The following is an 18245-nucleotide window of genomic DNA, read 5'->3' on the forward strand; positions in this document are numbered from 1 at the left end:
TGAACATCATTATTTATTAAAAATCACAATGAAAATTGAAGCGCATGTCGAATTCGAAGTTGAAAAGCAGTCATTTGACACGAGAAGTAAAACGATTGCTTTTTTACCTGTGGCTACATATTTCGGAGCAGCATAACCACTGGTCCTAAGTCCTGACTATTCAAGTCGAAACATATGTGTTATACCCTACAGTCCGTTTCCTGACTATTCAAGTCGAAACATATGTGTCATACCCTACGGCCCGTTTCTTGGTAGCCCAATATCTGAAAAGTCTTCCTGTGAATCATGCATTTTTCCAATATACATATATATTAAAGATAAATAATATTATATATTATAGTAGTAATTATATTAAATCAATTACTCGTCTACTATTATGTCTCTCGTCACCACCTCCGACCTGTAGGGTTTATATCGGTTCTTCAAATCAATTACTGAAAATAAAAAATCAAATAAGGCTTTAATGACATAAATATAATAATATTACCTGGAGATTGATATTCAAAAAGTACTCGAATGGCTTTAGATTACAGACGAACTGAACCTGAAAAATAGATTTAAGGTCTTATATCATGATCGATAATCAAAATACTATAAAAACTACCAAGAGGTTGATATTCAAAATCAATTATGACGACTTTAGATTGCAGACGAACTGATCATGAAATTTCTATTTAGGGTTACCGCTTAAAGAGAGATGGAGGCGTGCTGAAGATCCATACAGAAAACCCTATTAGATGTCAGGTAGAGCATTTTTGTTGAAAAACCTATTGGTTTATTAGACAGTAATAAAATATTGAAGTAAAATTAATTAAGAAAATTAGGAATTGTCATGTGAAAATTTGAAGAATTCTAGTTAAATAAAAAAATGAAAGTTGTCTGAAAATTAGTTTAGAGAAAATTCCAATTTGACTCCCTGAAATATATCGTCGGGAGATGGAATAGCCCCTGAAAAGTAATTTGCGCATTTTGGACGTCTGTGATATTTGGGCGGGGAAATTTGTGCCCTTCCGTCAGTTGACAAAGCGTTGACCTGTTAAAAAATGTTGAAATTATGTTTTTACCCCTAAGCCTTTAATTCATTTTAAAAACAATTATCCAAAACCATGTAAATGCCGGGATTCGAACTCGAGACCTCTGGTTTAACAACCCACCAAAACTACCAGTTGAACTAAGTTAATGTTTGGTATAGCTATACAACATAAACTATATATTATCACTTTTATCACTTATCTTCCCTAATTATAATTAGGGTTTCTAAGTTTTAATTCCAGACAATTAATCCATTCCAACTCCAAGATTTAATCAAGTTATAATAACAAGTGAACACATCTAATACCTATTATCTTAAATGAAATGTTCACCATTTCCAGAATCATCTATAAGTTCATTTGATTCATGTACATAACTACCAAAAAGTCAAATAAAAAACACAAACACACCAGAGATATCAAACCAATAACTTTCAAGAAACTGACATATATGCACTCAACAACTGTTAATTTGAACTGAACACCATCGTCATCAGTAGCACCATCGTCAACAACTGTTAAACTTAAACACAGCCGCCGCCGCCGCCGTTAAACTTCACACCATCGCCGGAAGTGGAGAGAAGTTACGACGGTGGTGGTGTTGTACGGAAGAAGGGAGGTAGGTGAGAGTGAAAGATTGGTTTAGTGTTAATCTTAAACACCGCCGCCGCCGCCGTGAAACTTCACGCTTTCGCCGCTTTATCGGAATTATTGAAGCGATTGGTGGTGGATTTGAGAGATTTGAGGGTTTGAGTGATGAAATCTAGGGTTTGAGGATTTGAGAGATTCGATTAATTGTTATGAAACTAATGATGAAGATGATGAGATTAAGAGGGATTTGAGGTTGATAAGTAAGAGGGATTTGAGGTTGATGAGATGCTGATGAAGATGAAGGATTTGAGGTCTGTTGATGATGATTATTATTATGAAGATGAATTTTATGAAGATGATGTTACTTTGATGATTATTATTAATATATTAGTATAAGTATAAGGTAGCTGCTGTTGCTACTATTATTATTATATACATATTAATATTAGTATAAGGTAGCTGATGTTGATACGATGATTATTATTATTATTGTTATTATTATTATTACTATTATTATTATATTTATTATTTATTAGAAGATTACTAAAATACCCTTAATATGTTGGTATTATTACTAAAATACCAACAGTCAACTAACTGTCAACTAATGGTAGGAGTCAGAAGAACCCGCCGGAGACATACAGGTGTCCATAATGCGCAAATTAGTTTTCAGGAGCTAATCCGTCTCCCGCTGATATATCACAGGGAGGCAAATTGGAATTTTCTCTTTATTTTATAATTGTAATAACATAGACTATGCACATAATCATGCAGTGCCTAATATTGAAGTAACTTATATCATTATACTTTCTTTTTTTTCAAAAATACATTCTTTTTATTAAACAAAACATAAAAATACTAACAAGATAATCATCTTAATAGGTTGACAAGAAATATACAAGGCTAACAAAGATCACCAAGTATTTAACATTTGACATGAAAAACATCAAAAGTTACAATCTTTAAAATCTAACTTAACACAATCAAGCACAACCTGTAAGAACCCAACAAAGTAACAAATTTTAAAACACAAGACTTATTCGCTGCTAGAAAATAATCCTTTAATGACACATTTTTAATAGCACGCTATGAATAAGTGGCATCCAAAAAGTGTGTCATAAAATAATATCATCTTTTAGAAAATTTGAAGGCATAATGACACTTTGGAAGAAGTCAAGAGAGCACTTTGAACTTTGAAGGAATAAACTTTTGTCTAATGACAATGGTGTGTGGTTAACCCAATCATTCACTTTGGAAGAAGTTAAGAGGGCTGTTTGGGATTGTGGTGGGGATCGGGCTCCGGGCCCTGATGGTTTTAATTTCCCCTTTTTTAAACGGTCATGGGATTAACCGAGCATGGACTTCTATAGTGGAGTTCTATGATACCGGTGTAATATGTAAGTAGTTCTTCTTTTATACATCGTATTCCTAAAGTTAATGATCCGCAATCATTCTTGAATTATAGACCCATCAATTTAATAGGGTGTATAAGTAAGGTGATTTCTAAAGTTCTTGCTAACAGACTGAAAGGGTTCTTGATTTAGTGGTCTCGGAATCACAAACGGCATACGTTTCGGGAAGAAGTATATTAGATGGTCCCCTCATCTTGGCTTAAAAAATCAAACATATAGGCTTTCTTTTTGAAGATTGACCTAAATAAAGCTTTTGACTCAATTAGTTGGTCCTTCGTTGACTCGGTGCTCCGTGCTATGAATTTCCCGGTATGTTGGAGATTATGGGTAAGTGGTATACTTCAATCGGCCCGCGCGTCGTCTTCATAAATGGTTCCCCCATATGAGAATTTCAGTGTTATAGATATCTACATTCCTCTTCATCATTGAAATGGTGTACTTCTCTTATATCATTATACGTTTGCATTTTGCAACCAATCCAGATCCTAATGGGGGGCCGCGACTATCTCATTTGTTGTTTGCTGATGATGCAGTTTTATTAGGGTTATGGTCCGAGCAGAATATTTTGAATATGGCCCGGTTGTTAAGAATTTCTACTTGGTGTCTGGTCTTCAGATCAACTTAAAAAAAGCGACTTGTATGGCTTAAATGTTCATCTTGGGGAGGTGAAAAATATGGCAGGTCAATTACAACGCAAAACTGGTAAATTTTCTTTCTAGTATCTTGGTCTTCTAGTGGGGGAAAACATGAACCTCATCAATATTTGGAGACCGGCCATTGAAGCATTTGAAAAACGAATGTCGAGATTAGGGATGAGCTCGGTACCGGTACCGAAAATACCGATCGTGAAAATCACAAATTCTTTGTATCAGTACCCGGACGGGACCAGTATTGAAGATAAAAATTTAGGAAATACTGCTACCGGTACCGATCCCGAAACTCAAAACTTTGATACCGTCGGTACCAAAATCGGTACCGATTTCGGTATCGGTATCGAATTTGCTCATCCCTAGTCGAGATGGAAAGCATCCAGATTGTCAACGGGGGCAGATTGGTTCCAGTTAAATTGGTTCTCAATGCATTACCTATCCATTTTTTTCTTCTTGTACAAAGCACAAGTGCATGTTATTGATCGATTAGAAAGAATAAGGTGTGACTTCTTATGGGGAAGTACGGTGAAGAAAAGGAAATTCAATAGGTAAGTTGGGAAAAGGTGACAGGAGATAAAAAAACATGGAGGTCTCGGTCTCATTTCGTTAAGGGACACAATCTCATCTTGTTAGCTAAATGGTGGTGGAGATTCAAAACGGAGCCGGAAAAACTTTGGAGGCGAGTGGTGTCTGGTATTCACTTTAACGATCGGGGTATTAACATGTAAAAACACTCGTCTCGGGCGTTAGGAATAATATTGTAAATAATGACGGTATTGGATGGAATAAAATTCCACCCTGATACCCTTTTCCAAATGTTTTTCACATTGATAACCTATTCACCCTCCCTAAGGAATCATTGTGTGTCTTCTGGTACTTGTTCGAATCATTTTATATTGCAATATTCTTTGATACTGAAGATCTCCATTTACACATACTAAATTGCCAGTTTGGAGCTTTGTCAGCAAAGAAAAAACACACCCGTACACTTCTCTAGTGGTTTTTGCCAATCCATCAGTGGATCGGTCATGTGACCACCTCCCGTATCAGATACACTGTCTAGTTTTTTAGGAGACCTGCCAGCTTTATACCTTCAGCAGTAATAAAAAACGAGGAGTCAACCATTTTACAATTCACCTTGTGCTTTTCACCACAACTCTTATAATGTAGATTCAGCATCCAATAGTTATAGTTATAGGAGGAATTTCCAAGATGATTGGATGAAAATAAGAGAATGTATAGGATAAGCAAATAGAGTGGATATCAAAGGTCTAGATCCAATCAACGATAACAACAAAAATATATGGAGTATTGATAACCCTTACATAAAATTATCTAGAAAACTGTATTACGAATATATCAGTACTCATATTGTTAGCCTCATTGAAGAAGAGTATGAAGAACATGAAAACTGAGAACTATGTTGTATTACCTCACCAATGCCAAGTCTTGACTCAGTAAAAGACTACTATGACCCATATGAAGATGATCCTCACATCCAGACTCAAGATGGAAATAGTCCAGGCCGGAAAACGCGGAAGAAGTTATTAATAATTATGTCTTTTGTTTAATATTGTCTTAATGGTGTACTAACTACTAAGTGTGTTGTTTAAGTCTAATCAATCTTAAAGTGATTGTAAGATTAAGTGTGTATATATTATATATGGCCATTATAATCATTTATATAATAACATATCAAAATATAAATTATACCTTATTATATATTAGTTTGTTAATTGTTGATGAGGTATATTACCCTTACTAACTAATAAATGGTTTCCCCTTGGGTGTATATAAAATAAATTAACATCATAACCTAATTTCAAATACAATTTTATGTGTCTCCTATCTCTTAAACCGGGTTCCTCTCAAGAACCCTAACATCATCCTTAACTATACATCCTAAAGGGGAACTCGGTCAAGATGACAAACATGTCGACTACATTATACTCTGTTGTAGTTACTACTCTCCTAGCTGTAAGGTTCATAGGTTCAATATTTCTCATGTTTTCTATTGCTTACATGAAGAACTGATCAACATGTGGTATTAGATGTTGATTAATTAGTTCTTCATGTTTTCCCTAAAACTGGAATTAAAATCGAAAAACATGAATTTTGATTAAAACCCTATTTTTTCGGTTTTTTGTTTTCATGTTTTGTTAAGAAAACTGGTTATAATTGCTAAAATTAATATTTAAAACTTTAATATATTCGAAATTGGTTAAAAGTATGTTTAAGATTTCGATTCTAAAGAAAACTGATTGAATATTCTTCGAAGATGTTCTTCATGTTCATCATAAAATTCGAAGAATCGTACTTATGTTGGATGAATCGTAGGAATAAAATATTTTGTTTCCAATTTTGATTGATTTTTATCTATTAAAAATTTTGAAATATGATATAGTTTTATTAATAAAATATTTTAAAATCTTGGATAATACAATTAAATCATTTAAATTGGAAAACAAGATAATTAATTAAAATTCGAATTCTATCATTATCATAAATAAGTTTATAGGATTTAAAAATAATTTATGGGATAGAATAATTTATGGGTTAAAAATAGTTTATGGGTTAAGGATTTAAAAATAGATTTCGGTTTTTCTAAAATGGTTTTGGTTACCAAAATCCAAAAAACCTTATAAAACCCGAAAACTCTCATAATCACGAAAACTCACTAAAATCCGGGTTCACTAAAATTCTTAAGAACTCATAATTCCCAAGAACTCAAAAGTCTCGATAACTAATTTCCTGAGAACTCTAATTTTCCCATAAACTGTTCCTAATTAATTTTTTTGTAAACAAATAAATCTTATAAAATTATATAAAACATAAAAAGCTTAATTTGAGTGAACTTTGATGTATCACTTTTGGCCAAAGGTGATCTGTTACATTTATCATATCATTCAAGTCTAATCGAAAGCTTTTGTTAGGTTTTGCGTAACATGATACAAATGTCTCACTTTTGCCCAAATGTGATGTGTTACATTTATGATATCATTCAAGTCTAATTGAAAGCTTTTGTTAGTTTTTTCATAACATGAAATAAATATCTCACTTCTTTCCCAAGGTGATCTGTTACATTTTATCTAGAAATAATAGCTCGTGCATAATTAAAATAATTGTTTCACTTCTGTCCAAAGGTAATGTTTATTATTACTTAAATAAATTTTAATTATGCCCAAAGGTGATTTATTTTTTGTTTAACTAGAAATTTTAATAATAGTCTATAAGTTTGATGTTAATAATAGATATATCACATATTCAATAGAATATAATGATCCTCACATTAATGATCCTTAATTAATCTAATGATCATAAATTCTAATCTGTATTATTTTAATATCCCATAACATTACTCACTATAATTTTTTTTATAAAAACAATTATCTCATCCAAATAATCCACTCTAATATTAAAACATAATATACGTTTTACATCATAAGGAGTTTTAATAACATTTTGCTCTTCTCAGTTTTAATTATTCATTAAGTCATGATATGACTATCTTACTGCTCTTTCTAATAACAATCATTCTATTGAAAACTAGAGCATAACAAATGCGATGAGTCAATCATAATTTCTCTTATGATAATGATAATCATGAACTTATTTAAATAAATGTTATCAATAGAGTTATTCTAGATTTAAGTTTTCCTAAGACTAATCAAAATAACTTTTAAGATGCGTGCATTCCTTCTAAATTCTAACTATAAGGTTCAATAGTATCCCTGAACACATCATAAGGTACAATACCGTGACCCATATAATTAAGGTTCCAACATGAAAAATAAGTACAATTTTATAGTAAATTACATACTAAAATTTTTAATATTATAATTTGGTGTCTTAAGAATCAACTATAACACTCAGAAGTACTAAATGATAATGAGTGTACAGCAACATATGCACAAGAAAAGAAAATGTCTGGTACTGGAAATAAGATGTTATTCAACTCACTACCACTAAAACTTAAAAGAGGATAATTCTAAGGTTCACAGACAAAATACAAGTATTATTTCCAGCTTTAAGTTTTCTAAGTAGAAGTCTCATTGCAAAAATATGTCATTAGATTAGGCATAGGCATTACAAGACTATCCATAATTCAAAAGAACAACCGACTAAGTTGATAGTTATATATATATTAATGATATTTAAGTCTGCTTATCCTAATATTCCCATTAACACATGATTGGTTGAGTCTGTTCTACATGTTTACCCGAAATCAACAAATAACTAACATGAGTGTCAGTGACAAATTTAAATGTTAAGGTTATTAGAACCATGTTAAATTTTCTTTTAATTACGCTTTATGATACCTTAAATATTTAGGAGATTAATTAGTATTTAGTATCAATACTTAAGCTGTATTATGACAGTTATGAGGTTTGCATAGCCAACATAAAGTCACTCTTACCTTAAACTCTCATATTATTTGTTATCAATATCTGGATTGAAACCTTTATAAAATAGAACTAGATGATACTATATACTTTCATACCTTTTGTTATCATGCAAATACAAATTTAACAAAAGACAAATGAGACCTATAAAATTCATTCATTAAAACCAAATTTCATGAGAAATCATGATATGATTGATGAGGGTGATTTTTCATATAATGTCATTCTTAGTGGTTTTAAATCATATGTTAGATGCCTGATATAATGATAAATGTTTATGTTTCCCGTGTATATTTTATTTAATATTTTAATTGTTTTTGTTTGTTTTTAGTCACGATTTGTATACTACTAACGTTTTTATGTTTCCTAGGTTCCGGAAGTTGATCGTGATTAAAAAGGGCGAAAAACGAGCTAAAAAGAGCCAAAACGGAGATCCTGAACGCGTCAGGAAGGAGCCAGAACAGAGAACCGGTCAGACCGGGCCGGTCTGACCGGCCCCCTTGGTGGAGCACGCCGCGCCGCGCGACCGGGGAGGCCAAAGCCCGTCGCGCGGCGCCTAGAGGAAGCTGGGCATGATTTATTTCGTTTTTGTTTCAAGTTGGGCCTTGTTTTGGGTATTTAAACACCTTTAACTTAAACCTAAAGATAACCTGAAGCCCCTAGCCGATTTTGAGAGTTCTTGGAGCTATCTTTCGAGTTTCTTGGTGATTTTGAAGGCAAAAGGACAGCCGGTGAAGACTTATGCGTTCACGTTTGGAGATTACGGGTTTTATCACCTTTAATCTTTCGTTTATTAGATATGTCTAGATTAATGTGAAGCATCTAAAAGAGTATTAAGATATCTTTAAAGAAAACGAAAGACTATAATTTAAAAGAAGAAGTGAGAATTCAAACCGGTAGATTACTCTAAACTTTGTCACATTCAGAGATAAAAAAATGTAATTTTTGGATATATTCTTATGTCAGCAAGTATATCTATATCATGGAGGAGTTATAAGGAACTACTAACAACAATCTAAGTTTTAATGACATAATGTGTTGATTAATCATAACACAGTTAGCAATAAATGTTGTTGAAAATTTATCAGCGGACTCTCAAGTTTATTAACTCCATATAATTATATATTGAAGATTTACTGTGATAAAGTCAGCTACCATGTTTTCTCAAACAGTAACAGTTCGAGAGGTGTTGCATTAAAATTTCGATGTGAAATTATTTATCCGTTTATATACGAATTAAGGAATCTAAATTTTCGTATCGAATACATTCATGATATACTTAAGGATCCGATAACTAAAAGTCTATCACCCATATGTCTTATGTAAGCGCTTAATAATTAAGACGGGATTACTAATGACCATGTATAATTGCATATTGTACTATGAATGACTAATTATTAATTTTCCTCAGTTTTGATTTTGTACGTCTCTTCATATGTTCTGCATGCATAATGACATATAAACGAATTAATATACAAATCAAACGCTCTGAAGGGCTTACTTGAAAATTTTGATCATAACTACTTAGGTTTTAAATAAGGACTGCAATATGATTAATGGGGGTCTTGAGCTGATGATCAATTCAATAACTGTATTTCTCTTCTTCAGTTTTAGTTTAAAGCTCAAATGAGTGTTAACTCCTGATCAGGCTTATCTAATACTCATAATAAATAATTACTCGGTCAAGTGGGAGAATGTAAGATTAAGTATTTAATTATAATATATTTATATATGGCCATTATAATCATTTATATTATAATAGATCAAAATATTAATTATACATTATTATATATTAGTTTGGTAATTGTTGATGGGCCATATTACCCTTACTAACTAATAAAAGGTTTTCCCTTGTGTGTATATATAAAGAAAATAAATTTACATCATAACCTAATTTCACATACACTTTTATGTGTCTTCTCTATCTTAAATCGGGTTCCTTTCAAGAACCCTAACACCATCTTTAACTATACATCCTAAAGGGTAACTCGATCAAGATGACAAACATGTCAACTACATCATACTCTACTTCGGTTACTACTCTCCCTACTCTAACAAGTTCATAGTTTAATAGTTATCTTATTTTCTATTGCTTACATGAAGAACTGATCAACACTAATTAGTTAGGGTAGTCCATATTCATGGGCTTTATGTCATGTCTTATGTCATGTATTTTGTTTTATGAGGTTAGTTAGTTTTTCCTTGCTTATAAAAAGAAGACTTCCCCTCAGTTTTAAACCATTCATTAAAAAAAAACAAAACTTTTTTCTTTTATATATATATATATATATATATATATATATATATATATATATATATTCTTTGTAGTTCTCTCTTAAGTCCTTGAGTTCGTAAGCTCATATTAACTATATATTCTTTGTAGTTCTCTTTCTTGAGTTCTTATGCTCATATTAACATTGATATATTTCTGAATCCCATTTCAAAATATCACAATTTAATGTGACTTGCATGTTTACCTATAAATCCATAAAGCAATTTATTAAACATATATTTCAAACGAATTCAATTCAAAAATCAATGAAATGTACGAATAACTTAACAATAAAATATAGACGATTACACACATATCATAAATAAACAAACGAACATAGCTAAACAACACCTATATGATCATATATGAATCAACATAAATGGACATATGTGAGTGAATGTGTATGAACATTAATGAACGAACAAATCACATGTTCAAATTCGTTTGTTTATCAATAAACAAACTTTCGGTCGAACATTTCATGAATAACTCATTGAACATAGTGATAGTTTGATTAAAAAAATGAACAAAATAAAATGAAAAATATGGTTTTTATTTAATGGGCAAATGCCATAAAAAATCAACACAATTTATGTTTTTGCGATCATAAAAGTCCGTCAACTCAACATTTGCATATAAAAGTCCTTCTACATGTTGAATTTGAACGTAAAATTACCTAAACTCAACTTTTGTTTATAACTCCTTGTAAACTGAAACGACAACTCACGGTACGAACACGAAATAAACGATCGACAACTCTTTGCAACTTGAAATCAACACGGAGTATGTAATTGGAAAATAAATCAACAATAAACTTGAAATCAAACCACAAAAATGAACATATATATTGTGTTTATTATTCTTGTTTGGTATCACCGACTTGTATTTCTTGATTTTCCATTCGTATATGTGTTTTTTAAAACTTACATTCTTGTTTGATAATATTCACATATGGAGTTTTATAGCTATTAAGTTTCATGTCATTTGACCATGAATGCTTGTTAATTATCTAGTGTATTAGGGTTATCTTAGGATCGAGTTACTATTAAATTATTATTAATGATAGTAATATGGTTTCTTCATACTACTTACATTCCATCAACAATTATTTTATTTTTCTAGGTGTTATTTATTTATAGGTTATGTGTGTGTTTTTATAAAATTGATACCCAAATGACGAAGAGGATAATTTTAGTGACAATACTTATGAAGCACGTCACGAAAATGAGAAATTGTTAGACTTGTTATCAATGGACCTTGAAGAGAATAATCTTGTTATTACTTTATATACAAAGGTTTAGGTGAAGGATTTTTATGTTCAAATCCAACAAGTGGAACGACTCTTATATGTAGAATGATTTTATTAAAAATTAGGGATGTTCACGGTCCGGTTTTCTCGGTTTTTGGGTCAAACCGTGAACTTAACCGTTAGTAATGGTTTTTGATTCTTGTAAATCAAAACCAAACATTCGAACTTTTGAACCGAACTGAACCAAACCGTCAGTAACGGTTTGGTTCCGGTTTGGGCATGTTGGGTTGTGACCGTAGTGACGTTTAAAGTTTAAACACAAGCATTCTGAAAACATGAAATGTATATTAGTTGGAGATTAATAGTTTAATGAAAAAAAAAATTTATAAGACAAATTCATTGCAACTTGTTGCTGCGTTCAGATTTCGGCCTCAACCCATCTTTCATTTAGTATTTAGAAATTAATATGAATATTATATATACACTTACATAGCTATGCTACCAGTTTATATTTAACAAAAGTATTGATAAATATATGCATATAACATAAAATATCTAAACTATTTAAATATAATTAAATTATATGGTCCGATCTGGTTTTTTACGGTTGGTTTTGTATACAAATCGTAAACCAAATCATTCGCTACGGCTTAATATTATTGAAATCGATCGACCAATACTTGAGAGAAAAAAAACCGTAAAATCAAACCAATGACCGGTTTAAACGATTTCACAATTTCAAACCGAACCATGAACACCATTGTGTTTTTTTTTTATTTTTTTGCCTTTATTTAATTTAATGAGACGCCGGAAAAGAGTGAACTCCACCCAGATCTCCCGATGCCTCTGAGAAGCAAAATCAGTCCGGTGGTCGTACTTTGGGTTTTACTTCTCTTCGGAACCCTTGTTCTTCTTCTGGTAATAATTCATCTAATAATTAATAATAATTATGTTTATCATCTATTTAAATACATAATATTATTGATGATTATTACAGAATCGGATCAGTGATAATGGAATCGCTTCAGAACACAAATCTCAAGTCAATCGGAAGGTAAGTCAACAAGTTTTTGCATTTCATAATTATTAGTAATAAATAATAATTAGCGATTAATTGGTGAATAATTATTAGGTAAAGGGGTCAGATGGGGATCTTGATGAAGTTACAAACAAAGTTTATTTCGATGTGGAGATTGATGGAAAGCCCATGGGTATGTATGTTTTATATAATGTGAATGTTAACTTTCTTTATACTGTATACTGGATGATCACTGTTGTAGAACTCGCTAGGTGCTTGTCGGGCGGTGGGGTACCCACTATCTACTAATAGGGATTAATCCGACTGGAATTTTATATGTAATTTTTCAAATTTTGACCGAGTTGGGCTGATTTGTACTGGCTTTGACCGACTATCGATTTTTTGGTCCGGTTAGGTGAAATTGAACGGTAGCATACCAATTGGCGATTAGTTTTGTGATTTTTACTACATTGATTGTTGTTATTTAAAAAATAACTTAATATTTTAATCTTGTTCAAACTATTTATAAATCATATTTATGTTATAGAACCATGTATGTTTGTTAGCAATTCTGATGTGTGAGTTCTACTAGCGTTCTTATTTCGTATTGTAAATTGGAATATTTCAGGACGCATAGTCATGGGCCTCTTTGGGAAGACAGTGCCGAAGACAGCAGGTATGACAACCACGAGTACAGAAATTGATATTATTGTGTGTTTCAACTGTCGTTAATTTAAAAAGCAATTAACGAATGCTCTTGTTTGCAGAAAACTTTAGAGCTCTTTGTACAGGTAACGAAACTTTTGATCCTCATTTCTAGGTTTTTTTTTAAACTTAAACTTAGGATATTGAAAATTTTAAGAATTTTAAGAAATTGATTTGCTCTAATATCTTTTAGGGGAGAAAGGAATTGGGAAGAACGGAAAACCTTTGCATTACAAAGGGAGTACATTCCATAGAATAATTCCAAGTTTTATGATTCAGGGCGGTGACTTTACTCGTGGTGACGGGCGAGGTGGCGAATCGATCTATGGTGAAAAGTTTGCTGATGAAAATTTCAAATTGAAACACACTGATCCTGGTAAAATGCAAAGTCAATCATTCATATTTTTAATTTTTAAAAATTATAATACACAAAAAAATGGTAAAATGCAATGTTTATTTATGTTCTCAAACATTCTAAATATATATAAACAAAATTCAGTTATTTATAGGACCTACACATGTGTAGCTTATGTGTATCATGAATAAAATTTGTTAAATGGTTTTTTTTATGCATATAACATTGGCATTTGTATGTAAGAAGTAGAAGTTTTAAAAGATGAATCCCTTATAGAAAAAAAATTACGATTTAGGTTTGTTCTTGTTTTCGTAATAGTTAGGCTTTTGTAGTGAACCTTATAAACTTAATTTATTTAATATACCAAATTAAGAGGTATTATGCTTTTTTCACATTTCCTTTTTTACTCAAGTAGTTCAGTTTAATTCACTAAGAGATAAAACATAACCCAAATTAACCCATTTGTTGGTAAATGGGTCAAAATTGTCAATTGTAGTTCTTGCGTAACTGCAAAAATGATTGATTTTGAACAGTTCTCGCCAAGTGATAGTTCTTTTGGCATATGCAATTTTACATTTTTGTCCAAAATGCTATTTTGGTTGCACATTTTGGTTAAATTTGTAATTTGAATAAGAACAATGACTAGTTTGCAGTAAAAATTAAGGTGAGGTGGTAAAAGGGTCTACTATTTGGTCTAAATGTTTATTTCTTGACTTCAACAGGAGTCCTATCTATGGCAAATGCTGGGCCTGACACAAATGGTTCTCAGTTTTTCATCACAACTGTCATAACTAACTGGTAAGCTTAGTTTCTCAAGTTTGACCTTTTTGGTCAAACTCAACCTCTTTCATTTTCAAAATTGATATGGTATCTCACTATTTCTTTATGAGTAGGGATGTAAACGAAACGAAACGAACTGAACGAGACCTTGATGGTGTTCGTTTGTTAAACATTTATACGATAAACGGACGGTTCACGAACGCCTAACCGAACGTAACTTTTTGTTCGTGTTCGTTCACTAAGGAAACGATATTGTTCGTGTTCGTTTGTTTAGATCATAATCGAACACAAACGGACATAAGTAGACACAAACGATTGAATGAACATGTTACACATATTAATTTGAAAAAGAAAATTAACATTCTTGAGCTTAAGCATTAGACATAATCATCTAAGATAAATATAAAGTTAATTACATGACGTAATTATTTCAAAATGCTTGACTTAATAGGCTAAAAAAATTATAAAATATGGGAAAAAAAACCTTTGTTACCAAACGTAAACAAATGAACATGAAGAAACGTAAATAAACGGGCATTTACGAACGTAATCGAGCAAAGATTAACAAACACAATACCGAACGTTCACCAACGCAATTGAAAAAAACGCGACATTTGTTCATGTTCATTTGTTTAATTAATCCAACAGAATTTCTCTTCATGTTCGTTCATTTATTAAGCCATCGAACGTAAACGAACATCCCGTCGAACGGTTCATGAACAGTTCGTTGAATGTTCGGTTTGTTTACAGCCCTATTTATTAGGTTTCAGATGGGTTCACTTATCCTGGAAATCTTAACAAAATCATATCAATTTTGAAGATGAAATGAGAATCTTTTTTGTATTTCAAAACTGAAACCATCCTTTTCGGTTTTTATAAGGTTGGATGGAAAACATGTTGTGTTCGGTAAAGTAGTATCAGGAATGGAAGTAGTTTACAAGATCGAAGCTGAAGGGAGACAGAATGGTACACCTAAAACCAGTGTCATCGTTGTTGACAGTGGTGAATTACCCTTGAGATAATATCAAGAGCCTCTGATGTTTCTGTAATTTATATGAACTCAACATTACTAGTTCTGTAATCAAAATTAACATCATACAAGACAATTGTTTATCTAACGGTAACTCATTATCTTCATCAACTTCCATGTTTCAGTGAGCTTTAGAATAGTGATTCTCGTTAACCTGCCGGATTAGAATTCAATTTTGATTCAATACGGATTCAGCTGCGGAGGAAGAACTGAGAGTTGCCGTTCAATCGGGTATCCAGATTTGATGAATGCTTGGTGTGTTGGTTATTTTCAAGGCACCTTGAATGTCATTGGTTCAGTTCGGGTCATGAGCTTAAACCGTTTTTAATTTTAAGATACATAAACCACATGAAGTGAAATTAAATCATTTTAAATACAACCTGAAGCTACCCACTAGAGCTTGAGCTCTATTTCTAAAACTGAAGCTTAATTTATGAGTAGTTTTTCAAACTTGAGTTTAGATTGGTTTTGACTTATTGATTAGTTGGGGAATGATATTTGAAGAACTTGTTAAGTTATAAGAACTTTGAGAACTCAAATGTAATCGTACATTTAATTAAAAGATTGGTTTTTTGTGGTGGTGATTAATTTAAAATTTAACATTAAAAGATAAGAGAGAATGATAATATTTAATGATAATATGATACAAATGTAAAAGAACCCATAACAAAATGACAAAATATTTATCATTTCTTTAATTTAATATTTTATTTATATATTAACCATAATTTTAAATAATAAAACTCATAATTTAATCCAAATTATGAGTATTTCTAAAACTGAAGCTTAATTTATGAGTAGTTTTTCAAACTTGAGTTTAGATTGGTTTTGACTTATTGATTAGTTGGGGAATGATATTTGAAGAACTTGTTAAGTTATAAGAACTTTGAGAACTCAAATGTAATCGTACATTTAATTAAAAGATTGGTTTTTTGTGGTGGTGATTAATTTAAAATTTAACATTAAAAGATAAGAGAGAATGATAATATTTAATGATAATATGATACAAATGTAAAAGAACCCATAACAAAATGACAAAATATTTATCATTTCTTTAATTTAATATTTTATTTATATATTAACCATAATTTTAAATAATAAAACTCATAATTTAATCCAAATTACATAAATTACTTTAATTAAAAAACTGCATAAATTACAAAAATTACCTTGAGTACACAACTTACCCAATTACTACACAATATGCAAATGACATATATTACTCAAATTATATAAACCTATTGCGCAAATTACCCTAATTACAACTACGCCAATTACACTAATTATTAAAACTACATTTATTATCTAAATACAAAATATACAAAATTACAAAGATTAATAATTGCCTATACTACACAATGTACAAAAAATTCACAACAAAAATACAAATTAGATAAATTATATAATATATACCTCCTGTTTCGTAGTTTACTTTCAAACTTTGGCATGTTTTGAATAAAATGATTCCACCACAAAAAAATGTTAATTAAGAAAAAATAGAAATGATCATAATAGATCAAAGTTTCGATCAAATTAGAATAAAAGAAATAAGAAAAACTAAATTAAACTAAAATTAAAGAGGATGTGGTTTTCAAATTACATTAAATAACTATTTCTATTTAAAAAAAACTACTAACTGGAAGAACAAATCCCACTTCTTTAATTTATGGTTCCATGTTTGAATATAAAACATAATAATTTTTGAGACTACGGGTTCGTAGGAAAATCAAATAAACACATAAAATAAAATAAAAATAAATAAATAAAATAATTACCTCCATATTATAACCCAATTATATAAACTATTTTTTATTTTATATAGAAATATAAAATAATATTTGAATTGAGATAAAAATATCAATAACTAAATTTCCCTTTAATATTTTAAGTATATGATGATGTGGTGACGTGGTCCACTCAAATTGTTCTTATGTTCTTAAAAATCATTATTTTTCAAAATAAATCATACATTGATTACATAATATATATATATATATATATTTATATATATATATATATATATATATATATATATATATATATATATGGGATGGATCTTGCGAAAAGTGATATTACAGCGAGAAGTGTGAGAAATGAATGTATAACTTTATTAATCTCTAATTTCATTCATTTTCATATGATGTTACCTACATATATGTACGTTGATTGTATAATGTCTTAATTACACATTCAAACCTACCTACAAACATATAATTTGTACCGAGCCACATTCAAACCTATGTACCTACACACATACATATGCACATACATAACGCACCTACACATAAGAAATGGAGTGAAATTAGAGATTAATGGAGTTACACATTCACTTCTCGCATTTCTCGCTGTAAAAAAACTTCTGAAATGATTCAATACCTATATATATATATATATATATATATATATATATATCTTATCTACTATATATAATGCATGAGTGAAGATCCTCTTAAATTTTAAGAGGTAGTATAGTATTTTGAACATGTTGACGGTTAAGAATATTTGTATTCTAAAATAGTTACAAATATAATCCTTCAAATTCAATAAAACTTTGTTAGTTTATAAAGTAGTTACACATAAACCCCTAATCTTTACTCATTTATTTGACAAATTAATTTAACATTTTTATTTCTTCTATATCTTTTTATATATTATGTTTAAAAAAAACCGAACTTACCATTGCAAAGTGCTTATTTTTGTTAACGTTTCAATGTAAATTTTATTTTATTTTGAGGTGTTTATTATAATG

At 30.5% G+C, this 18245-nt stretch overlaps 1 protein-coding gene across 1 annotated transcript; it reads left to right on the plus strand.

The window, feature by feature from the left end:
• The first annotated feature begins 12394 nt into the window (after positions 1–12394).
• Positions 12395–15633, plus strand: LOC143618504 (peptidyl-prolyl cis-trans isomerase CYP20-1-like). Its single transcript, XM_077090701.1, has 8 exons — positions 12395–12526; positions 12606–12662; positions 12741–12819; positions 13255–13302; positions 13394–13417; positions 13525–13707; positions 14409–14484; positions 15347–15633. The coding sequence occupies exons 1-8, from the start codon at positions 12449–12451 to the stop codon at positions 15486–15488; spliced, it is 687 nt and encodes a 228-aa protein (XP_076946816.1). The 5' UTR covers positions 12395–12448; the 3' UTR covers positions 15489–15633.
• Positions 15634–18245: the final 2612 nt, after the last annotated feature.

Source organism: Bidens hawaiensis, unplaced genomic scaffold (assembly GCF_021521415.1).
Source record: "Bidens hawaiensis isolate Kalapana, Puna unplaced genomic scaffold, B.hawaiensis_p1.1 tig00080578_1, whole genome shotgun sequence".
In the NCBI taxonomy this organism is placed as follows: Eukaryota; Viridiplantae; Streptophyta; class Magnoliopsida; order Asterales; family Asteraceae; genus Bidens; species Bidens hawaiensis.